The sequence below is a fragment of the Heloderma suspectum genome, chromosome 5 (genome assembly GCF_057233095.1).
Source record: "Heloderma suspectum isolate Gila_16-S chromosome 5, 16-S_ref, whole genome shotgun sequence".
Classification (NCBI taxonomy): domain Eukaryota; kingdom Metazoa; phylum Chordata; class Lepidosauria; order Squamata; family Helodermatidae; genus Heloderma; species Heloderma suspectum.
Genome location: NC_139462.1, coordinates 29,587,184 through 29,612,505, shown reverse-complemented (window position 1 = coordinate 29,612,505; position 25,322 = coordinate 29,587,184). Strand labels below are relative to the sequence as shown.

General features: G+C 41.9%; 1 protein-coding gene across 8 annotated transcripts in view; it reads right to left on the bottom strand.

Moving 5' to 3' along the window:
• BMPR1B (bone morphogenetic protein receptor type 1B) overlaps nt 1-25,322 on the bottom strand; it is a 369,856-nt gene that overhangs the window by 46,137 nt on the left and 298,397 nt on the right. For 5 of the 8 annotated variants that reach the window (XM_084855651.1, XM_084855650.1, XM_084855652.1 and 2 more), the window contains one exon: nt 4,300-4,459. The exons of 1 other annotated variant lie outside the window; for it this stretch is intronic. In XM_084855651.1, coding sequence (XP_084711777.1) covers nt 4,300-4,459 — 160 coding nt within the window. The remainder of the gene's footprint in view (nt 1-4,299; nt 4,460-25,322) is intronic. 2 more of the 8 variants (XM_084855658.1, XM_084855655.1) reach the window with 1 other exon arrangement.

Below are 25,322 nucleotides of genomic sequence, written 5' to 3'. Positions count from 1 at the left end.
ATAAATGACGTGTATCATTAACCATGTGTGAAAAAAGCCTCCAGAAAATCTGGCTGTCTCTTGTATCTGTTATCTCCTATTGTTTTGTTTTAGATACCAACCGGACAAAGAGAGATGTTGTTCTCCCTCCCAGACAAGCAAGAGAGAAATATTCTATGTTCTTCCTCTACTCACAGGAAGCCTAACACAGCTGATTAATCCTGAAGGTACAAAGCCTCCAGCTTGGTTTAACTATGTTTATATAAATGACGTGTATCATTAACCATGTGTGAAAAAAGCCTCCAGAAAATCTGGCTGTCTCTTGTATCTGTTATCTCCTATTGTTTTGTTTTAGATACCAACCGGACAAAGAGAGATGTTGTTCTCCCTCCCAGACAAGCAAGAGAGAAATATTCTATGTTCTTCCTCTACTCACAGGAAGCCTAACACAGCTGATTAATCCTGAAGGTACAAAGCCTCCAGCTTGGTTTAACTATGTTTATATAAATGACGTGTATCATTAACCATGTGTGAAAAAAGCCTCCAGAAAATCTGGCTGTCTCTTGTATCTGTTATCTCCTATTGTTTTGTTTTAGATACCAACCGGACAAAGAGAGATGTTGTTCTCCCTCCCAGACAAGCAAGAGAGAAATATTCTATGTTCTTCCTCTACTCACAGGAAGCCTAACACAGCTGATTAATCCTGAAGGTACAAAGCCTCCAGCTTGGTTTAACTATGTTTATATAAATGACGTGTATCATTAACCATGTGTGAAAAAAGCCTCCAGAAAATCTGGCTGTCTCTTGTATCTGTTATCTCCTATTGTTTTGTTTTAGACAACCCACCATGAAAACCCTACCATGGGCATTATATTGGGTATGTAAGAGAAAGCAACATTTATGAGTGGCCCAGGAGTCTTTGGAATAGCATGGGAAGGGTAGATGGCTAGCACATGCTGGAATTCTGTGCTCATGTAAAACAAACCAAGGCTGCATTTTATTTTGGTTTTTTAGTTCAGGAAAACAACAGGTTTAGTACTTCATCTTTATTTTGATTGTACTCCAGATCACTCAACTAGTTTAATGCTGTGCAATAAACATGTTCTCTTTACCAAGCATACCAAAGTTATGTTCATTTCAGATCATTGTGTTGTTGATTTTAACAGCTATGTATGAACATGCTCTCTCTATCACTGCCTTGAAAAATAATCTTGATACATATGGTGGGGTGTACAGGTCTTTTCAGTATGTGTTAAATTTGTGATTTGAGAATACAATCTGTTCTCATTTGCTTTGATTTAAAGAATCTCGGAAAGGATGCATTTCTTCCAACCATGCCAATTCTCCCACTCTCTGAAAGATTCCTGATTTTTAGGCAATTATTCTCGCCACCTGCTAGGAACCCTGGTCTCCCAGTGTTGACTTTACCTTTGCTAAAGTTTGCTCAGTAATGTTGCAAGAGGCTATAGCTGAGTAGCAGAGCATTTTTTTTTTTTTTTTATGAATATGGTTCAGGTTCAATCCCTGGCATCTCCAGGCCAAAGTAAGTTAGGCAGAAGTGCTTGGAGAGATGCTGCCAACCAGGGTAGATATTATGACTTAGCATAAGTCAATTTTACATAGAATTGGATCCAGGGAATGCAGCCCTCAACAGGAAAAAGGCTGTCCATCCCTGCCATAAAAGCATACCTGTATAACTATTCTGATATGCGGTGAATGAAAAAAAAATGTGGCCAGCTCTCTAAAACAAGCAATGCCACGGCAGAATTGTACACATTTCAGTGATTTAAAAGGGATGTGCTGTGTGTCTTGACAACATCAAAGCTTTCTTATAGAAAGTTGTTAATAAAGGACTGGCAAATAAATGTCTATTTGGAACTTCCCAGGTGCACAGCATATTCACAGAGACGTTTAAAGTTTCAAAAGGCTGAGGGCTAACATAGCCTTTACAAGCCTAAGTTTAGGGAACCCTTTCAAAAGCTTTCACCTCTCCGGGAGAAAGGTCCTTGTTAATCAATCAGTTCTCCAAACACCTGTGCACTCAGCCGCCACCTCCTTCAGATACGCTGACAGTATTTACATATCCTTTGTGGTGATGTAAGGTAACAAGGAAACCCAACACTATGGCCTTGAAAAGCCACCAGAGTCCATGCCATTCACACTGAGCCCAAAATACACACATGACATGAAACAAAGCACCTCACCGTTCTTCTGAAATTCAAGGTGCAAAGCAACTACTTGGGGAACCAAATTATTAGCCAGCCACTTTGTGGCACTTGGGGAAAAAAGCCAGGCATATTATGTAACCAAGTAAATATTTGTAGTTGGATAACTGCTAATGTTTGCACCCTTCAGCATATTCCCCACACTCCATATGAAGTAGCACAAAAGGAATAGCTAAGGTTACTCCTTTTTCTTACATGAGGATTGGCAAATACTTAGAAATCTAGAAATAACAGTGAATACTTTAAAAAAAAGAGGTGTTAAAAAGATGAGACCAGAAAAATTATCAGCTGTTTAAGACACAATAGCATCCTAAATTTATCTGAATGTAAGATGTCTAGCTACAGTGAATACTACAATTATACACACACACACACACACACTTTAAAGGAGAAGGAGCCACGTTCTACAAGAAGGAATTTCAAGATGGATGAGTACAATATATTCTGCAAATTACTTTACAAACTATGCAATGTTGTTTGCTTGACATAACATTCCAGTCGTAGATTGTACTTTACATCTACGATTTGTAACTTTCAAAAAATACAATTGGAATTGTAGTAATTTTTGGAATAAAGAACTAATCATTTAAAACATATATATATACCTGGAGTAACAATGTTGATTAAAACTGTACACATATAAGCTATTTCTGAAAATGCGGCCTTTAAAAGTAGGTGTTAATTCAATATGTTCATGACTGAAAGAAAGATCAGGCATGTGATTTTCTTTACAGTGAGAGTCAAGGATATCTGTGTATGAATGTATCTTTGTATGTCAGCCCACATGTTATCCTTTCCATTTTCTTTAGAAGTGTGAAAAGCATCATCCAAAGAGAAAATGCCATACTTCATGGACTTTTTGCATTTTTGCTCCACGTCAGTGTGGGATATGCATGGATCATATTTGGCTTTCAAGCATCAGAAGCACTGATGCAACCCACATGAGACCCCCTAAAAGCCCTACATAAGAAAAGGTGTTGGCAAAGGACCAGACCAAACATAACATTACTTAAATGTGTAATTTGGCATTCTGAAATTTATTTTTTAACTCTAAATAGCAGCTGCACAGAGAATGGGACACTCAGAACTGGACCCATGGGAAGGGGCATGTAACCCTTTCCTCCCACATCATGGTCCTAATGAAAATCCCCCCCACCCCACTGCTATTTGGCACAACAGGGAAGATGCCATTGGCCATTCCAAATAGCAGCATTAGGAGGACCATTTTCATTGGGACCATAGTGCAGGAGAAAAAGGTTAAGCTCCTTTCCTGTGGTCCTGATCATCACCTCCATGACCTTCCTGAGCATGACCTTCCTGAGCATTTTTTTAAATTTAGCATTTAAAAAACTGGATCACACAATGTCAAATGATGTCTTGATCATAAGATCTAGTTTAGCCTAAAGCGGGGGTTAGGACTAGGGATGGGGGAGAAATAAGTTCAGTTCGCCTTTTACTACCGATCTAACTAATTTCACAGTTTCAAACCGATATGCGAACTGAAACTCACTGAAAATAACTTTAAAAAATGCATGTATCTTAGGAAAACTGCTGGCAAAAATGTGTATATTAGACAAAATTGTGTACAAAAATGCATGTATTAGGAGATATGTGCACAAAAATGCATACAAATTTTCGTGCAACTTTTTTAAAAAATTCAAAGTTCAGGATGAACTGAATTTAAGCTTGGAAAAACAAGTAAACAAAATTGACAGATTTGTCCATCCCTAATCATAGCTAATAGCCTTTCAAAGACCAATCCTTCCTTAATTTGTCTTTTAAAGCCATCTAAGCCAGATGGCTAAGGCTATCCATGGCTACTAGTCCTGATGGCTATGTGCTACCTCCAGTATCAGAGGTAGTATGCCTATGTACACCAGTTGCTGGGGAACATGGGCGGGAGGGTGCTATTGCACTCATGTCCTACTTGTGGGTTTCCCGCAGGCAGCTGATTGGCCACTGTGTGAACAGAATGCTGGACTAGGTGGACCCTTGATCTGATCCCGCAGGGCTGTTCTTATGTATGGCCATTACACCTTGTGACAGCATATTCCATACATTAATTAAACATTGTGTGAAGAATTGCACCACTAACCTACAGGTGTTGTTCTTTGAGTTTTCAGGACAGTAGTGATGGCAGTGACACCACAGCTTTTTCTGGGGCGGAGCAGCTGCAGTGCTCCCACCATCTTCCTTCCGGGTTTCCATATTCACTTTCCCAGAACTCCTCAAGGGCCTGCTGTCTAGGAAGTTTGCTGCACAAGAAATGGAACACAATAATAAGTAAGTTACCAGGCAGGGGTACCAAGCCTTTTCTCTTCTTTTTAAAAAAGACCTTAACATTGGGCTTATCAACAGCCATTCACTTGATCATCTGTGGTAGGTAAGAATCACCTACAACGGATTAGGCAGGAATGTATTGATCAACTGGAAGAGACTTGGTTCATTTAGGTCAGTGATGTACCACAGACTAACACAGGCATGTTATTCTGGCCTAGGATTACTAAAAGTTTTTCTGAGCTAGTAACTTTTCTGAACTTCCTAGCCACATGTTTTAAATCTATACTTTCATAAATTGGTTAATTAAACTCAGTACATCAAGTTTTCCACCCTCTGCTACTGTACAGTAGCTTTGTACTGAAAATTTTCTTCCCAAATCACTTCCAGCACCATGATGAAAATATTTTATGGTATTGAGGCTGCAATGCTATGCCCCCCAGAAGGGAATCTCAGCAGCCATAGGACAGAGGAGATGTCCTTCTCAGTTCATGAAGACGGACCCTGCTGTGGGTGCGGAAACTGCCACCATGGTTGCTACAGTGTAGTTAACAGAAAAAAGGTGGAATTCTGGGGGTGGCTTTAGATATGCCAGATCCAAAGCCCTCCCTTTTCCCCAGCATGACCCCAGGACCTTTTCCTTTGCCACCTCTCAGCTGTGGAATGATCTACCAGTTGAAATGCGCCTGCTGACCTCTTTGAAGGTTTTAAAGTGGGAATTAACGACTCTATTATTCTGGCAGGCCTTCTCATTTTAGAATTCTCATTCCTCTTTGTTGACTGTTATATACCGTTTTTATGCTGTGTTGTTTTTATTGTTGGGTTTTTTGTGAAGTTGTTTTTTAACTTTGTACATCGCCTAGAGTATTTGTATATAGGCAGATTATAAATTGAATAAAGAAAAATAAAATTAAAAAATGGGGGAAAGTGCACCAGCCCTGGGCCTACCATTGGAACCAATGCAGGGAAAAATTACTGGTGGAGGGAAGGAGAGCTGAGGAAAAGGATGGAAGCTGCTTCCTACCTTCAGCCCTGGCTGGCATAAGCCCAGCAGGGCTGTTGATTTAGTAGTGGCTGCACCACAGCCCTCAACCAGCCAGACTGTCTGCCCAATTCTACTGACAATGTTTTAGATCCTAGTTTTCACTCCATCAACAGGAGGAGCTTCCATTCACAGGAGAACTGTTGTTGCAGTTGTTGTAATCTGAATGTCTTAGTTGCCTTTTTCTTAAAAACAGACCCAAGGCGACTTACAACAAATTAATAACATATAAAATAATTTCCATTAAAATACCAAAACATAATAAAGAAACTAAAACATCAATACAGAATATAAATGAAAAACACTGTTCTGCACAGAGAAGAGGTCATTCTGTGAACAGAACTCCCCCTGCGTAAATGGAAGCTGCTTTTGTTCATGGAGTGAAAATGTAGGATCTGAGCCACTGCATCATGCCATTAATACAAAAAAAAAGTATCTTTTAAATAAAAAAAGAAAGAACTTTTAAGGCAGAAATCACCCACTTTGACATTGCTGGCTACTGGAAGAAATATAATGACAAAAGGGACAGGGTCCATCAGTTTTGATAAACTGCGGCCAGACACAATAAAAACTCTACCCTACAGTGAAAATTATTAGTGTCAGGATCCAATTCAATGTTCACATCTGGAAGAAAATACCAAATTTTATCACATTTACATGATAACAAAGCCATCCATTTATATGTATAGAGAACTCATCATCAAATTGTATATGGTTTTTAGAATCTCAATTTCTGTTATATCATCCCAAATGATTGATATGTTCAGCTACCTAAACAGGTTAGCATTCTAGCAACTAGCACTTTGATAGCATTTGACCAAAAAGTTCAATAGCAATAAACAACAATATTCAAGTGACAAAGGTAGATAATATAAAAGCAACATTAAAGTCCTTCCTGGCTTCAGGTTGTAGTTTGTATGTCTGAATGTTCTCCTAAATGTAGAAAACAAGCACATAAGTGTCTAGACTTCCTCCCCAAACATGCTAGTTTTCTAAGTGGATGGATGGTGGTGGGAGACCATTCAGACATGCAATGCTTCATGTATTGTCTTGAGACATGTGATATTTCTGAATACATAGTTCAGCTCTTTGCTGAGAACGTCTTAGCCCTGTACAAGGCATTTCTTATGGCTTCTGGGGTAGGGGGTAATGGATAACATTTGATTTTACTTTCGGCATTGAGTGCATGGAACCTTCAGCCTAGAAGCAGCAGTTATGATTTGGCTCTAAGCATTTTTCTTTTCTTTTATAGTACTTATTTTAGAAAAACTCTCTCTCTCTCGGGATTATTTTTGGGTTAGGATATTTTAAAATGCAGCCTACAAGGGTAACGTAACATCAACAGATGTTCACTTTCTGGGTCAGTGGAACACAGCCTTTTAAAATTAAGTCCCCCCTTTCAGCAAACAGGCACAGACTGGGGTTGTGATTGAGTAATGTTATTATTCATGGTCAGAGAGCGAACTTTTAAAAATGTCCTAGGCAGAGGTTTCAGACATTTGGCTCAAGAAGTAACAAAGTTAAATAAAAATACTAATAGTAGAGGATAAAAATACCAGCCTCTGTTTTCATCTACCATGATACTTTTGCAGTTTTAGCTAACTTTTCCCACCTTGTGCAGCTGATAGAGTAAACTAGTTCAATCTCTCTCTTGCCTCACAAACACAGCAAATAATTTGGGACACAGTCTGATGAAAGTTAGGCACTTTTAAGTCCCATGGATTGAAATAGGAGAGTTTTAATGGGAAATTACGTATCTTTCATTCAAACCAATGGGCCTTAAACTTTGCCTCAATCCTTCCATTTTATTTTTTGCATTTCGGTATTGTTGTATATAACTATAGTCATATGCTGAACTGCTCAGTTTTAGTCCCCAAAACATTTCCTTTAATAAAATACCATCAGGAAATACCCCCACCATAGTGCTGAATACGCAAGAGCACAATCAACTGACTGATTGCATCTGAACAAGTCAAATTACATCCTAAAAATGACTGTTTTTATGGGAAAGGGACATATTAACTGTTTTAACTCCCTATATTTTTCAGGCATTAGATAAAAACAACTTCCACTGGATATTTTTGGCAACTAATCAGTGACAGAACAGCAGCACTAAAAGGAAACAGCAATAAATTATTGCATCTCAAGCCATGGTCCCAGTCTACTGCATAAAGCAGCTCAGAAAGGGACAGTAAAAGCAAAGTTTCCCTGATAAGATTTTATTGGCATGTACTGAATGACATGTACTGAACTGGGCACAGGTTATCTACCTTTCCACAATCCAAATAAGGATAAAACAGGAAAGACTCAAGACTGCTATTCAGAATGAAAATTTGGATTAGAATGAGAGTGTCAAAAATCCCTCCATATTGCAAATGGAATCCTAGTAAAAAAAGTAGTCAAGGGACTGCCATGCTTTTTGGGATAAGAAAACGCTTGATAAGAGACAAGATTGATTAGACTTGTGTTGTTCCCACAGAACAAATACATATAGGAAGTAAAACAGCTCAACATAGCTGGGATTTAATCTCAGAAGTATCACATCAGCAGTGATAACACTAAGTGAGATTCCTTATTAACCTGGACTTGAAACCAGGTATTTAAGAGGTCCCCAGCATTATCCCTATCTCAGTCAATTGATATTAGTTTATTTTGGATATAGCTGCTCTCTGAATTTGCTTTGTAAAGACTAGAAGAGTTTAAGTCAGGTGATGGAAGGGCAGAAGGAATTCACTCATGGGGTGAAAGGGTGGGAGACTCTCGGTGTGTGTATTCACAGCCCACCCACGATCAATCGTTGAGAAATACCCCAGAGTTACATCTATACTGACCCAATCAGAAAACCTTTGTAATCACCAGGAAGTTGGAGGGAAATGTAAAGCAACAGAACCAGTAATTTTGTATTAATGGCAAAATATGACCTTTAGGAAAACATCCAAGATGCCCATGAATACATCAAGCTAATTGAAAGATTATCATGTCATATTATGATGGGCAGATTGGGAAAAGTATTTCAGAGTGGAGAAAGATACGCTATGTATATGATACAAAATAATATACAAATTGCTTAATCATATACTGAAAGCTGATATTAATGACTATAAAATCCAATAGCAATGGGTATCATTTTCTCTCCCCGTCCAAAACACCCCCCCCCCAAGAAGCTCCTCCAAGTAGGGTATGCATATTTTAAGGTTGTTCAATATTGTTGCTATCCTCAGTTTTAAGGTTGTTTCATTGCTGAGTACAACACTAAGAGCCTAACTAGATAGGATATTAACTGCATGGATGTCATGAACCTGCACAATTTTTGTTATGTAGACTGCAGCCAGGAGGAAGCCTGAGCAGTCTCAGAACTGCTGAGGGGGAGGAAAGGACACAGATGTTTAACTCTTTCCTTCCCTGACAAAAATCACCTATTCATAGCTGCTTTTTGCATTTGTTTCCAAGCCCGATTCAAGGTGCGGGTTTTAACCTATAAAGCTTTACATGGCTTGGGACCGCAATACCTGATGGAGCGCCTCTCCCAAAATGAACCCACCCAAACACTACATTCATCATCCAAGGCCCTCCTCTCGGTGCCTCCTCTGAAGGAGACTCGGAGGGCGACAAGGCAGAGGGCCTTCTCCATGGTGGCCTACCAATTATGGAACCATCTCCCCGACAAGGCCCGCCTGGCACCAACAACTGATATCTTTTCGGCACCAAAGTAAGACCTTTCTCTTCTCTCAGGCATTTGGCAGCATATGCTGAGTTTTTAATTAGGTCCTGTTTTATGGCCGATGGTTTAAAACTGTTTTTAGATCTATGTTGTCTGTGTGCTGTCTGTTTATAAGTTTTTATGTAAATTGCTGTTGTTCAGTCATTCAGTCGTGTCCGACTCTTCGTGACCCCATGGACCATAGCACGCCAGGCCTTCCTGTCCTGAGCTCTCTCCCGGAGCATGCTCAAGTCCATATTCATTGCATCCGTGATGCTATCTAGCCATCTCATCCTCTGCCATCCCCTTCTCCTTTTGCCTTCAGTCTTTCCCAGCATCAGGGTCTTTTCTAGACAGTTTTCTCTTCGCATTAGGTGGCCAAAATATTGGAGCTTCAGCTTCAGTATCTGTCCTTCCAATGAGCACTCAGGGTTGATTTCCTTGAGGATAGACTGATTTGACCTCCTTGCAGTCCAGGGGACTCGTAAGAGTCTTCTCCAGCACCACAGTAGGGATGGGGGAGAATTTCTCCCCGAAACTTCGGGGGGCCAAGTGCCAACGTGTTCAGCCCCCCGAAGTAGTTTCGGGGAGAAATTCTCCGCACCCCCCGCCCCCCGCACCCCCCCTGGGACGGGACTTACCTTTCCCGAATGTCCCTCCCGGCGGCGGGTCCCGGCAGCGGTTCGTCAGGTCTTCAACAGGGGCAGAGGCGGCAGCTGGTCTTTCGACCGGCTGCCGCCGCCGCCATTCCAATAAAAGTAAAAAAAAAACAAAAAACGCCCCCGTGATAGGCTACGCGACGATTAACGTAGCCTATCATGGCTAGATTTGCAAAGTCAGCCGTGATAGGCTACGTAAATCGTCACGTAGCCTATCACGGGTGACTTTAAAAAAAAAAAAAGCGCGTACGGCTAATGGCAGCCCCCATAGGGAGCCGCCATTCGCGTTCCTTATTTGGTCGCTGTAGTCTACGTAAAGATTACGTAGACTACAGCGAAAATAAGGGCAACGCTATTTGCTATGAAGCCTCCCCCCCGGCCTGAATTTCGGCCAGGCGAGGCGGGAAGCCTCCCCCCCCCGGCCTGAACTTTGGGGGGAGCAGCGAAGCACCTCCCCCCCACCGCGAAGCAAGCTGCGAGACCAGGTAAGTGGCTTTCGTGAACTCCTACACCACAGTTCGAAAGCATCAATTCTTCGGTGCTCAGCCTTCCTTATCGTCCAGCTCTCACAGCCATATGTTACTACTGGGAAAACCATAGCTTTGATTAGACTGACCTTTGTCGGCAAGGTGATGTCTCTGCTTCTTACGATGCTGTCTAGGTTTGCCATAGCTTTCCTCCCAAGGAGCAAGTGTCTTTTAATGTCATGGCTACAGTCACCGTCTGCAGTGATCTTGGAGCCCAAGAAAATAAAATCTGTCACTGCTTCCATTTCTTCCCCTTCCATATGCCAGGAAGTGATGGGGCCAGATGCCATGATCTTAGTTTTTTTAATATCGAGTTTCAAACCAGCTTTTGCACTCTCCTCTTTCACCCTCAACAAGAGGCTCTTTAGATCCTCTTCGCTTTCTGCCATTAGGGTGGTATTGTCCACGTATCTGAGGTTGTTGATAATTCTCCCGGCAATCTTAATTCCGACCTGTGATTCATCCAACCCGGCGTTTCTCATGATGTACTCTGTATATAAGTTAAATAAGCAGGGCGACAATATGCAGCCTTGTCGTACTCCTTTCCCAATTTTGAACCAATCAGTTGTTCCATGTCTGGTTCTTACTGTTGCTTCTTGACCCTCATACAGGTTTCTCAGGAGACAGGTAAGGTGGTCTGGTACCCCCATCTCTTTCAGAATTTGCCACAGTTTGTTGTGATCCACACAATCAAAGGCTTTCGCATAGTCAATGAAGCAGAAATAGACGTTTTTCTGGAATTCTTTTGTTTTCTCCATGATCCAGAGAATGTTGGCGATTTGATCTCTAGTTCCTCTGCCTCTTCGAAACCCAGCTTGTACTTCCGGTAGTTCTTGGTTCGCATACTGCTGAAGCCTAGCTTGTAGGATTTTGAGCATCACCTTGCTGGCATGTGAAATGAGCGCAATTGTACGGTACTTTGAACACTCTTTGGCATTGCCCTTCTTTGGAATTGGAATGTAAACTGACCTTGTCCAGTCTTGTGGCCACTGTTGAGTGTTCCAGATTTGTTGGCATATTGAGTGCAGCACTTTAAGAGCATCATCTTTTAGGATTTTAAATAGCGCAGCTGGAATACTGTCATCTCTGCTGTCATTTGTTGTTAGTAATGCTTCCTAAGGCTCACTTGACTTCACTCTTGAGGATGTCTGGCTCAAGTTTAGTGACTGCACTATCATGGCTATCAGGGACATTCAGATCTTTCCTGTATAGTTCTTCTGTGTATTCTTTCCATCTCTTCTTAATCTCATCTGCTTCTGTTGGGTCCCTGCCTTCTTTGTCCTTTATCATGCCCGTCTTTGCACAAAACGTTCCCTTGAGATCTCCAATTTTCTTGAAGAGATCTCTAGTCTTTCCCATTCTGCTGTTTTCCTCGATTTCTTTGCATTGTTCATTTAAGAAGGCCTTCTTGTCTCTCCTTGCTATTCTCTGGAAATGTGCATTCAGTTGGATATATCTTCCCCTTTCTCCCTTGCTTTTCGCTTCCCTTCTTTCCTTAGCTACTTGTAAAGCCTCATCAGGCAGCCACTTTGCTTTCTTGCATTTCTTTTTCTTTGGGATGGATTGAGTTGCTGCCTCCTGAACAATGTTACAGACCTCTGTCCATAGTTCCTCAGGCACTCTGTCTATCAGGTCTAATCCCTGAAATCTATTCCTCACCTCCACTGTATATTCATAAGGGATATGATTTAGGTCATACCTGAATGCTTTAGTGGTTTTCCCTACATTCTTCAATTTAAGCCAAAATTTTGCATCAAGCAGCTCATGATCTGAGCCACAGTCAGCTCCAGGTCTTGTTTTTACTGACTGTAGAGAGCTTCTCCATCTTTGGCTGCAAAGGACATAATCCATTTGATTTCAATATTGACCATCTGGTGATGTCCATGTGTAGAGTCGCCTCTTGTGCTGTTGGAAAAGAGTGTTTGCTATGATCAGCGTGTTCTCTTGGCAAAACTCTATTAGCCTTTGTCCTGCTTCATTTTGTACACCAAGGCCATGCTTGCCTGTTATCCCGGTGATTTCTTGACTTCCTACTTTGGCATTCCAATCCCCTATGATGAAGAGGACATCTTTTTTTGGTGTTAGTTCGAGAAGGTGTTGTAGGTCTTCATAGAACCGATCAACCTCAGCTTCTTCGGCATCAGTGGTTGGGGCACAGACTTGAATTACTGTGATGTTGAATGGTTTGCCTTGGATTCCTACTGAGATCATTGTATCGTTTTTAAGATTGTACCCCAGTACTGCTTTTCCCACCCTTTTGTTGACTATGAGTGCTACTCCATTTCTTCTAAGGGATTCTTGCCCACAGTAGTAGATATGATGATCACCTGAATTAAATTCGCCCATGCTTGTCCATTTTAGTTCGCTGATTCCCAAGATGTCGATGTTCAATCTTGCCATCTCATGTTTGACCACCTCCAGCTTACCTTGATTCATTGATCTGACATTCCAGGTTCCTAAACAATATTGTTCTTTACAGCATTGGACTTTCTTTTCACCACCAGACACATCCACAGCTGAGTGTCCTTTCGGCTTTGGCCCAGCCGCTTCACTCTTTCTGGCGCTACTTGGAAATTCCCTCTGCTCTTCCCCAGTAGTATATTGGACACCTTCCAACCTGAGGGGCTCATCTTCCGGTGTCATCTCTTTTAGCCTTGTGATACCTTCCATGGGGTTTTCTTGGCAAGAATGCTGGAGTGGGTTGCCATTTCCTTCTCCAGTGGACCACATTTTGTCAGAACTACCTGCCATGACCTGTCCGTCTTGGGTGGCCCTGCACGGCATAGCTTATGGCTTCACTGAGTTACGCAAGCCCCTTCGCCACAACAAGGCAGTGATCCATGAAGGGGTTTTATGTAAATAGTTTTACACTTTCTGTAAAGTAATTGTAAGGGTTTTTAATCTTTGTAAACCACCCAGAGAGTTTTGGCTAGGGGTCAGTTTAGAAACGTAATAAATTATTATTATTGTTGTTGTTGTTGTTATTTCAAGAGAAGCTTCTACTGACACTAATGGAGGCTTCCCTTGAAATGCAAACAGCAGCTTCTCAGACGCAGTTTTCATCATGGAGCAGAAGAGTTAATCTTCCCATCCCCCCCCGCCAAATATTCATGTTAATTGCATTCATACAATGTCACAACTAGTTCGGCCCTAAAGCTGACTCCGAGCCTTTCTCATCTTAATTTGTCTAGCTCAGCCTTCCCATACCTGGTGGCATCCAGATGTGTTGGACTACAACTCCCAGCATGTCTGGCTGGGGCACGCTAGGAGTTATAATGCAACACATCTGGAGGGCACCAAGTTGGGGAAGGCTGGTCAACCTATCTGAATGTTGCTAATGTGAAGACAGAAAGCAGAAGCAGATTATTGAGATCCAGACGTTCTTGGATGAAACAGATCCTCTAGATTTATTTCAATCAGGGGTTAGGCCTGGACTGGCATTGAAACAGTCTTGGGGTGGCCAAGCCACCACTACCAATTATTTATTTATTTATTTATTTATTTCATTTCTATACCGCCCAATAGCCGAAGCTCTCTCAATTAGAAGACATTGTGCAGCAGTCTTTTTGTCCTTAATGGTGTCATCTGGACACCCCTCCCCCCACAAAATTCTGGTGATGAGACAGGGTGTGATGAAAGCTTTATCTGAAAGCATCCTTGGTTGCCCTGTGGGATGGCCTTTGCTTGGGGAGAGATAGGAAGAGTGCAGTGGCTTTCAATATTATCCATCATGGTATCCTTCTAGAGATATTGTCTGAGCTAGGTGTGGGTGATACAGCTTTACAGTGGTTCCACTCATACTTGCATGGCCATTTCAGGAGGTGGTGCTAGGGGATTACTACTCAACAACATGGCATTTATGCTTTGGGGTTCGGCAGGGTTCCATCTTAACCCCTGTATTATATTTAGAGTGCAGTGCCATCAGTGTGCTGATGAAATGCAGTTCTCTTTTTCTTATCGGATCCAGGTGAGTCAGTGGAAGTGCTTAATCAATGTCTGTCAGCAGTAATGATCTGGATGAGAGCCAATGCACTGACCCTCAATCCAGACAAAATAGAGATACTATTAGTGGGTGGTTTGCCTGCCCAGGTGAGTAGTGTTCAATTTGTTCAACCTAAACGATGCAGTCTGTAGCTTGGGGATGCTTAAAGATTCATCTTTGTCATTAGGGGCACAAGTGTTTTTGTGTCATGAAACACCTTTTACCATCTTAGGCTGGTATGTCAGCTGCGGTCCTACCTGGATAGAGACAGCCTGGTTTCAGTGATCCATGCTCTGGTAAGCTCCCTGTCAGCCGTAAAGCATTGTATGTAGGCTGGCCTTGAAGATGGTCCAGAAACTATGGTGAGTACAAAATATGGTGGCTAAGGTACTGGAACTGGGTGCTATGATTGTATTATGCCACTATTCTATCACCTTCACGGGCTCCCAGTTTGTTTCCAAGCCTAGTTCAAAGTGTTAGTGTTAACCTACAAAACCCTACTTGGGGCCACTTCTTCTCATATATTCCTACCCGAGCCCTAAGATTATCATCAGAGGGCCTGCTCAGACCTCACATGCTGAGGTCCAGTGGGTGGCAACTCAGGAGTGGGCCTTTTCAGTAGTAGCCTCCCAGTGTGGAATATCCTTCCCTGAGAGGTCCACATGGTGTGCTGATGTCACCCAGTTCTATTGCTCTTTATCATCTAACACCAGTAAAGCACTGACATAAGAGTTTTAGCATGTTTTAAGCACTTCACATGGGGGAAACTTGGCTCAACAGCACTACAAGCGAGAAGGATCTTGGAATTGTTGTAGATCACAAGCTGACTATGAGCCAACAATGTGATGTGGCTGCAAAAAAGGCAACTGCTATTTGGGGCTGCATTAATAGAAGCATCGCTTCCAAATCCCAGGAAGTACTAGTTCCCCTCTACTCAGCACTGGTTAGGTCTCATCTGGAGTACTGTGTCCAGTTCTGGGCACCACACTTGAAGAAGGATGCAGACAAGCTGGAGAGGGTTCAGAGGAGGGCAACAAAGATGGTCAGGGGACTGGAAACAAAGCCCTATGAAGAGAGACTGAAAGAACTGGGCATGTTTAGCCTTGAGAAGAGAAGATTGAGGGGAGAGATGATAGCGCTCTTCAAGGACTTGAAATGTTGTCACAGAGAAGTAGGCCAGGATCTCTTCTCGATCATCCCAGAATGCAGGACACGGAAAGGTGGGCTCAAGTGACAGGAAGCCAGATTCCAGCTGAACATCAGGAAAAACTTCCTGACTGTTAGAGCAATACAACAATGAAACCAATTACCTAGGGAGGTGGTGGGCTCTCCCACACTGGAGGCATTCGAGATGAGGCTGGACAGCCATCTGTCAGGGATGCTTTGACTTGGATTCCTGCATTGAGCAGGGGGTTGGACTCGATGGTCTTATAGGCCCCTTCCAACCCTTGTATTCTATGATTCTAGAACAGACCCACTGAAATGAATGGGACAAGTTATTCATGACCAATTTAAGTCCCATTCACTTCAATGGGTAGATTGGATTTTACCTTTTGGCCCTCCAGGTGTTTTGGCCTAGAACTCCCATCATTCCTCAACATTGACTATGCTAACTAAGGCTGATGGGAGTTGTAGGCTAAAACATCTGGAGGGCTACAAGCTGCCCACCCTGGTTGTAATGCTTATAAGAACCCTGTAAAGTTGGTGGATATTAAGACTGTAGGTGGCAGGCCGAGCTTTGAAGCAAGAGTTTTCTAGTAATAAATTATTTAGAGCTCTCAGCTTCTTCGACATTATGCTACACCAGCTGTCATATGAAACACACAAACCAGATTACTTGAATCTTTTGGAGACAACTTCCTATGTGCTCCATTTATATGAGATGTGCATACAATTGCACTCCGTAGCAGAGTCTTCTCCACTAAGGCACCTTGACTTTTGAATTCCTTCCCCTGGGAGTTCCGCCACTGTTCATATATCCTTATATTCAGAAGGCAGTTAAATGCTTTTATATGCCCTTTGCTAGCTGATTTACTCAATAATAGTGCCCCTACAGTGCTATTACTTTGCTGTTGCATGTACTGCAATGGCATGTTTCAATGCGGTTCCTGCTTTATTGATTGTATTATATTGTGTGAGGTTCTTATGTACTGTTTTTCAGTAGCAAGATGAGCTTTGCCTTTCAATATAAATAAGATGTGTAATTTTATTTACAGGATAGGAAAGCAGGCTTCAGAAGGAGAGTGCCTGTGTGCACTAGCTTGACGCAGGACAGACCTGTTTCAATGGCAGAGAATGTGTCTATCGCAAACCACAATTAGCATTAAACAAGAAACAACTATGGGCTCTAGGCCCAGCAGCAGTGCTATGTAATTTACTAGATCCATTCCAACAGTATACATACATTTCTGCTTTTTAGAAATGAAAACAGCTGTTAAGCATAGCTGTGGTGGAAGCACATTGGCTTCTGAATCTTCTGACAAGAATACATAGGAATTGATTTGCTCTTTTGGCAGCCAGCCACAAATTCAGTGGACGAGTGGTGGGGCTGGAGCTCTGCCTTTGGCTAGTAAAAAAGAATGCTGTGTCAACTATCTACATCATAGTTTGTTTTAGGGTGGGTGGGAAAGAATCTATGTAATATTTTACATTGTTTTCAGATGTACAAGGCCCCATAGTTTTCTCTCTTTTACTTTTAATATCCAGAGTTTAAGGAAGGGAATCTCGCAGACTGAGATTTGAAATAAATCTAAAATAAGAAGCTACTAACAGCATGATCTACAACACCAGCTAAGCCTGGCTATTTGGACCTAAGCTGATTCATAAGGCCTCTTCAGACATTACTTGGCCCTTGTAATGAAGCCAAGTGCTGAGACTGAGAGCAGATCTTGGCTGGACTTCAATGTTTACTTATCTACCCCTACACTCTTTCTCTCCCACTCCCTCATCACAGGGAGAAGGTAACAAGTGTACTGGGAGAACCTACATTTATCTGAATATGAGATTTCCTCAACCCTGCAAAGTAATGTCTGAATAGAAATCAGGTTTCCTGTGCTCCAGCGGTCATATAGATGTTGACAACTATAGGCTGGTGGTCAATATCCCCTCCCTGGGCAAGGTACTTGAGCGGGTGGTTGCAGGACAACTCCAGGCACTCTTGAATTAAATGGATTATCTAGATCCATTTCAATTAGGCTTCAGGCCTGGTTTTGGAATGGAAAATGCCTTGGTCGCACTGTGGGGTGACCTCTGCCAGGAGAGGGACAGGGGGAGTGCGACCCTGTGGATTCTCCTGGACCTCTCAGCAGCTTTCGATACCATCGATCATGGTATCCTTCTGGATAGGTTGTCTGCACTGGGAGTTGGAGGCACTGTATTGCAGTGGTTCTGCTCCAACTTGGATGACCGATTCCAGAAAGCGGTGCTGGAGATTATTGCTCTGTGCCTTGGCAATTATACCATGGGGTTCCACAGGACTCTATTTTATCCCCTATGCTGTTCAGCTTCTACATGAAACCACTGGGGGAGGTTAACCGGAGGTGTGGGCTGCTATCAATATGTGGATGACACTCAGCTCTACCTCTCTTTCTCATCAAACCCAGGTGAGGCAGTGGCTGTTCTGAATGGTAATGGACTGGATGGGGGCCAATAAACTAGACTCAATCCAGACAAGCCAGAGAGACAAGCTATTTGCGTTGCCCTTATTTTCGCCGTAGTCTACGTAAATCTTTACGTAGACTAGACGTGCCAAAATAAGGAACGCAAATGGCGGTGCCCCATGGGTGCCGCCATTTGCGTACGCGCTTTTTCCCCCTTTTTTTTCAAAGTCACCCGTGATAAGCTACGTGATGGTTTACGTAGCCTATCACGGCTGACTTTGGAAATCTAGCCGTGATAGGCTACGTAAATCGTCACGTAGCCTATCACAGGGTCTTTTTTTTTTTTTACTTTTTGTTTCACGGCCGGGGAGACGGGGCGCTTCTCCCCGGCCTGAATTTCGGCCGGGCGAGGCGGGACGCCTCCCCCCCCTCGCCTGAACTTCGGGGGGAAAAGCGAAGCGCCTCCCCCCCACCGCGAAGCCAAGCTGCGAAAAGGTAAGTGACTTTCGTACATCCCTAATTTTAATTGGGTGCCATTGTCCTAACCTTTTTATCAGCTATTATCCAATTGTTATATTGTTTTTATTGTGTTACTATTTATTATGTTTATTTTTATATGGATTGGCCATTTTTAATTATGTATTTCATTGCTATTAGCCACCTTGAGTGTTCTGTGTGAAATGGTGGCATATGAATTTAATAAATAAATGGGCAGCAGATGCAGTGCTGAGAAAAGGCTGCACTCAAGTTTGATGTCAAGTGTGTTGCATTCTGCTGCATACAGGAGTAAGAGGAAAAGGAATAGGAAAAGAGGTCACTAAATGACAAGATATCTTTACAATCAAGAGAAGGGGAAGAAGGTGTAGGCTTGCTGGTATTCACTACGAATGTTTAACGATATGTGGGCTCTACCACCGTAGTGATATACCAGGAAACCCAGAGGTGGGGAAGCTGGGGCCCTCCAGATGTTGATGAAATACTACTCCCATCATATCTCACTATTTGGCCAGGCTGGGGCTGATGAGAACTGTGGACTAACAACATCTGAAGATCTACAGAAAGTAAGTAAAGTTTTAATGTATATGTTTTAATTTTTGTAAGCCGACTTGTGTCCCAGTACTGGGGAAAAGGCGGGGTATAAATAACAACAACAAGAATAATGATTCATTTAAAAATAAGTTCTACTAAGAACACATTATTATTTATTAATGTGAGTTCAAATTGGATCAAGAAGTTCTTCCTGGCATAGGTAGAAAAAAAATAAGGTCTATAATGCAGGGACAGGCTACCTCTTGTGGTCAGGGAGCTGGATTGCACCCCATGCTGCAACCAAGCCACCAGGCTGGATAATGTCAATGACACCTGTGATGTCATCTGCCCCACCTACATTTTTTCCTATGAGCAGAGTGAGGAACGGAGCTTCAAGCCTCTGAAATCGGAGATAACATGAGGATTCCTCTCCCCTGCTTCCTCCCCAAGCCTCCAAGCCAGGGGGCAAGGCCCACAAAGAGTACCCAAACCTCCGTGGAATGGATTGGAAACGTCCACGGGCCATATTAAGCCCATGGGCCAGAGGTTGCTATAATGCATCATTGCATTACATCACACCTTCTGAGCTGCTAACTTAATTAAAACCTTCATCACCACCAGCATCACTCTTTATAAATCTAGTGTTTATTTTTACATTAACACATCAGCCACTCCTACCTACAAAAACCAGTAATGCACAATAATGATTCAGCTTAATTTTTTAAAAAAACATGAAGAACAGAGAAGTTTCTGTAATTGTATGTTGTCTTCACATTTGTCTCTTGACTTTTTCACAGAAGATGGCATGAAAGTCCAAGAGAGCAGCCTTATGAAAATGCATTTCCAGCAGGAAAAGGTACTTTATATTTTCAGTACTTTACCAAACAAAAAATAGCATTGGAGAATTCAGTCCTTAAAATACTTCAGCATGTGATCCTGTATACACTTGGAAGTAAGCACAACTGAAATCAATGCAATTTACTTCCAAGTGAATATGGACAGGATCAGGCTACTACCCGGAAAGATCCAGGGAGGAGTTGGGAGAGGTAAAACACAGAAATGCAAGACAATGTGCACAATGCCCTGTTAGCCCCATAGCTCACTAGCTGTACATTTAAAAGCCTACTTCAATTAAATGGAATTCTCCGGTCATGTGTCTTCATGCCTGACCTTTTGTAAAAGCCACAGAACTTCTCCCATCCATCTCCTGCAAAGAGGGTAAACTCAACCTCATCCTTCCTCATTTTTCCTTTCCCTAAAGTATTTCGTTAAGAGGAAAAAAGAGCTGACCTCTTCTACTTACATTCAATTTCCGTAGGCTTGTTATATCCTTGCCAAATTCCCCCCTTGGATGAGAATCATGTGACAAAGCACTAAACTACCGCTGCTAAGGGGCTTCCGTTAACAAAACAGAGCACCGTATGTTGGGTTAATCCTGCACCTGTGATCTGTTATTCAGCAGTTAAGAAATGCAGCTTGGGCTATGGTTGTCTAATACAGCTCAGCTGTTCCCCTCCACCACCACCAACCCCGGCCCGCAGGGCTCTCTTTGATTGTAACATTGGCAAGCAAAAAATAGTCCAACCAGGCACAGAGCTACATGAGTGATACAAAGGATGTGATGGCAGAAAGGTGGGGGGAAAAGGAAAGACTGGCATTAGCAAGAAAGACTGATTTATAGTATTTATTTCCATTTTCAGATGGGTTAAAAGTTACACATGAAATGTAATGTGTATAGCACTACACTTCAGGGGTCTTTTATGTCAATGTACAACATTTGCAATTTTAAATGATATTTTTATGTATGATACACCAAGGTACATGGCCAATATTAACTCTATGCTGCAAGAAGATATTCAACAAGGGGAATATCAGAAATTAAGAAGATGTATATTTTGATTGTAGACTGTGTTCCAATACTGCATGAACAGGTTCCAATCAGCAATAAAGGAGTTAATTCAATTGACTCCCTCCCTCCCTCCCTCCCTCATTCATTCATTCATTCATTCATTAAATTTCGTAATCGCCCATCTGGTCAGTCACCCAGCCACTCTGGGCAATGTACAACAGTACAATTTAAAACAGTAAAATTACACATTAAACATTATTTAAAAATAACATAGCCCACCCCAAATGCCTGTCTGAATAACCATGTTTTCAGTGCGTAGTGGAAGTGGAAGCTCATTAAAGAGGGGGCATGGCGGAGTTCCCTAGGGAGGGAGTTCCACAGGATAGAATTTGATGCAGACTGTGGACACATCTCCACCTAATACCTTCTTGTATTCCCAGGGTGACTCTTTAGTCCAGGGATGGGCAACTTGTGGCCCTCCAAATGTTTTGGCCTACAACTTTCATCAGCTTTAGCCAGTATAGCCAATGGTGAGGGATCATGGGAAATGTAGGCCAAAACATCTGGAGGGCCATAAGTTGCCCACCCCTGCTTCAGTCAAAAGATACAAGGTACTTTAAGCAGGTACAGTAGACTCATTTTATTCTTGCTGACATAACTGTATTAGGCCCAGGATCCTGTGGGGACCTCCTCCTTCTGTATGATCCTTCCAGTTCCCTAAGATCAGAAGCACTTCTCTGTGTCCTATCTAGAGCAGAAGTTTGAATGGGATGATCAAGAGGGCCTTCTCTCTGAACACAGATTATGGACCACCTGCCTTTGAAGTGTGGTTGTCCCTCCCTTGCTGTTTTTTTGCTGGTTGTTGAAGACCGCTTTATTCCAGCAAGACTTGTTGTGCTGAAAGGGAGAGACAATGTTTTTATGTTTTGGTTTCAACTGCTGGCCCTGGTTACTTAGGTGACTATTTTAAAGTGTTGTTTTCACAAAATTGTAATTTTTAAATGTTGCAAGCTGCCAAGTGGTGCTTTTAAACCAGAAGGGTAGGATATGAATGTTTTAATAAATAAAAAAAATAATTCTTCATGCACAGGCCTTCAGGGCTGGTCTCGCTCCCACAATTGACCACGTATGCAATATCAGTAGACAATGAAGACTAACCTGTGTAGGCCAGGTGTGAGGTAGATGTACAGTATATCCAGCTCCATTTAAAGTTTTCATACATATATGGGACCTATAAGGAAATGTAACAGCTTCTCCAACAAAAACTTTTAGCTGTATGAATAAACTGTGCCCAGTTTTCAGAGAGCTTAAACTAGTATAAAAGAGGCTGCTTGTGATTTATACAGTCACTTCACTGTTGTCACTGGTAAATAGGTTTTGCAGGGATTCGTGATGCTTCAAAAACCTGCAAAACCCGTTTGACTAGAGATCACAGCATAAAAAGAAAGACAAACCATGTACAGCACAGGGAACAATTAATCTGTTCATACCACTTGCAAGTACATTAAAAAGTACCGTTTGTCTCTATCCTTGGGGTTTCTTTCTTAAAAAGTCAATGTTGTTTCAGATACACTCCCATCTACATCTGTGCTCCCACCCCATATCTACTATATTTGCAATGTTTGGGGGACTGAATGAAGTCAGACCACTGGAGGCAGCAGTCAAGCTGCAAAATTGAATCCAGAATCATTATTCTTGCTGCGGATCCACTTCTGAATATGGTGTTCCACATGTCCAATATCACATTTCATCTGTGTCACCTGTACTTCTTAACACACTAATGAAACGTATACCCAGTGTCAGTAATCCCTGGTGTGCTGATGCTGCATGCACAGCCCCTGTTAAAACGTGGTGCTGGCTGCAAGGATCCCATATGAGTAAGATAGTTGTTTGTCTTTTACTTGTCCTGCCACAGGTTTAAACCAAACCACACTCAAGGAAGATGCTGGAAATCTATGCCATTCAAACACAACTGTAAACAGCAAAGCATAAAAATTGTTAAACCAGTTATAGTTTTCCCTGCTTCCATTTGGAAGCAGTAATAACAATGCAAACTGAATACAAATACTAGATGGTTGTAACATGGCAGGCACAGATGGGTTTGTAATTTATGAACTTAATTAATGAAGGATTCTCAGACTTTCATTTGACCAGATGGTCCAAAGCATATCATAGCATATTTAGAAAATGTGGAAACCAGATGCTAAGAATGGATATCATGAGAAGAAAAATGCAAAACGTGACATCCAAGAAAAACAGATACTGGTTGAAAGATCCAAAAGTTCAGGGGTTGTAAAGCACACATGGAACTCCAATGCAAGCTGGGGCTGCCACATTTCCTTCAGTGTTGGGGAACACGCCTTCATGCAATGGGGGGATTCCCGTTGTGAATGTGGCACATGCTTCACCTGAGGAACCACTTGTTCCCGCAGACAGAAGCAGCCATTCCATCAGACAGCAGCAGAGGGAGAGAAGCAGGGCTATTCCATCAGCTCTGCTGAGAGACCAGCTGCCTTTGACTCTCTGTCATCACCTAGCAGTGGCCATTCTATCAGGCTACCTGAACAGTTTTCATCCCATTATAAGAACTGTAACTTTAAGACCTAGAGAGCTTCAGCTAATAGATGGCATTAAAATGTAATGAATAAATAAAAGAATAAAGAAATGCCTGATTTTACTTTTTCTTCCTCCTCCCTTTTTCCTTGTATGTTGTGTCTTTTAGATTGTAAGCCTTCCAGACTGCAGATATAACAGTCAGTGAGAAGCTAAACATAACCTAAACACACCTCAGTAGTAACTGAATTGGGTGCATCTCTATGTGACCTAACTTCCTGTTTATAATCATCATCATCATCATCTGCACAGCATTTGACAGTAACCAGTAAACCCCGAGCATGTTCCAACCTAAGTTAAGCACTTTTAAGCACCATTTGATGTCAAAATGGAGAAACTTCAGCACATGCTTAAGTCTCTTGCTGAACTCAATGGGAATTGATGTCTAAAACTTTGCTTGGATTGTGCCAAAGCAAGTTGGTATTGCACTTATTCCATATATATAGCTGGAGAGTATGGAATAGCAAATTAATACAACTTGTTTTATTACCCTGTTGCACACAACCGTTTTAGCCTTGCCTTCATATTCATAAGCTGAATAGTTTCGTGACAGTAAATTAAGGTGACTGAGGACCTCTATTCTGTTCCTAATTAATGCAATAGAGCAATGAAAGCCCTGACTAATAGGCGCCACCACATACAAACTACCTACACACTGTATGGAGGACTCATTCTCTCTGCAGAGTTCACTGTCTCTTGTCTTGTTCTGAGCTGGAAGCCAACAAATCATTAGTTATGACTGGCAGAGTCTGGAAGATAATGTGTTGACTTTTGTCTCAGGGAGTATTAAACTATGAACAGTGTACTGAAAGCTACTTATCTGCATTTTTAGAATAAACAGGAGAAACTGCTCAATTTAACAAACAGCAAGAAATAAGCTGCAAACTGTTGTTCTATAACAACTACATAACATTACTTTCACCCCTCAAAAGCATCATCAACAAGAACAACAACAACAGAAACAACCACAAAAGATGCCTCTCCCATGACAATTCATTTAGGACATCTACAATGAAAAGTGCGACTCAGACAACAAAAGTACAGAATGGTTTTCACACAAAACACTATGCCAAGGACACTTAAAACTTACAAGAATCTGGCATGCATATCTCAGTTTGGAAATGTTAAAATGTAAATGTACAGAAAGTTCGCTATGCTCTGTGACCTTGTTTGAAAATGCGGTCAAAATATGCCACCGTAAGATAAATCCTAAGGCATTTATTTTCAGAAACATTCTTGTCTAATCAGTTGCACATACTATGTTTTGGAGAGAACCACAGTTTTTCAATAGAATCAGTTATTCTGAAACACATAACCCTTTTAACTCCCTCCAATCCTATTCTATTACACAATCAAGAAGTTAATCAGAGCAAACTGAAACTGACAGGAACAGCTTAAGCCTGGCCTTGGCCCTCTGACATCCACCGTTCACATATCTACCCATCCCATGCACAGAACCATTAATCCAGTGTGTGTGGAGTAACCATGACTCTAAAACAGTGTTGCGTGCACACCATAAGCATCTTAGACTGAGTGCATGTGCATACAGGCACAACCTTGAAGGTATCTTGATTGCACTAATTCAGTATATATAGTTGAATAAGGGCACATTCATGTGAACATTTAGGATGTATGCATATACCATACTGGTATGTGTGGCACCAACTTGGAGACCACAAGAGCAGTCCTGCTGGATCAGAAGGAAATTCCATCTAGTTCAGCATCCTGCTTCCCACAATGATCAATAGTCCTCTCTCACCGTTGCTCTCTAGCAGCCAACATTCAATGGCACGGTACCTCTGAATCTGGAGATTCCATATGTTTATTTATAAGGAAAACTT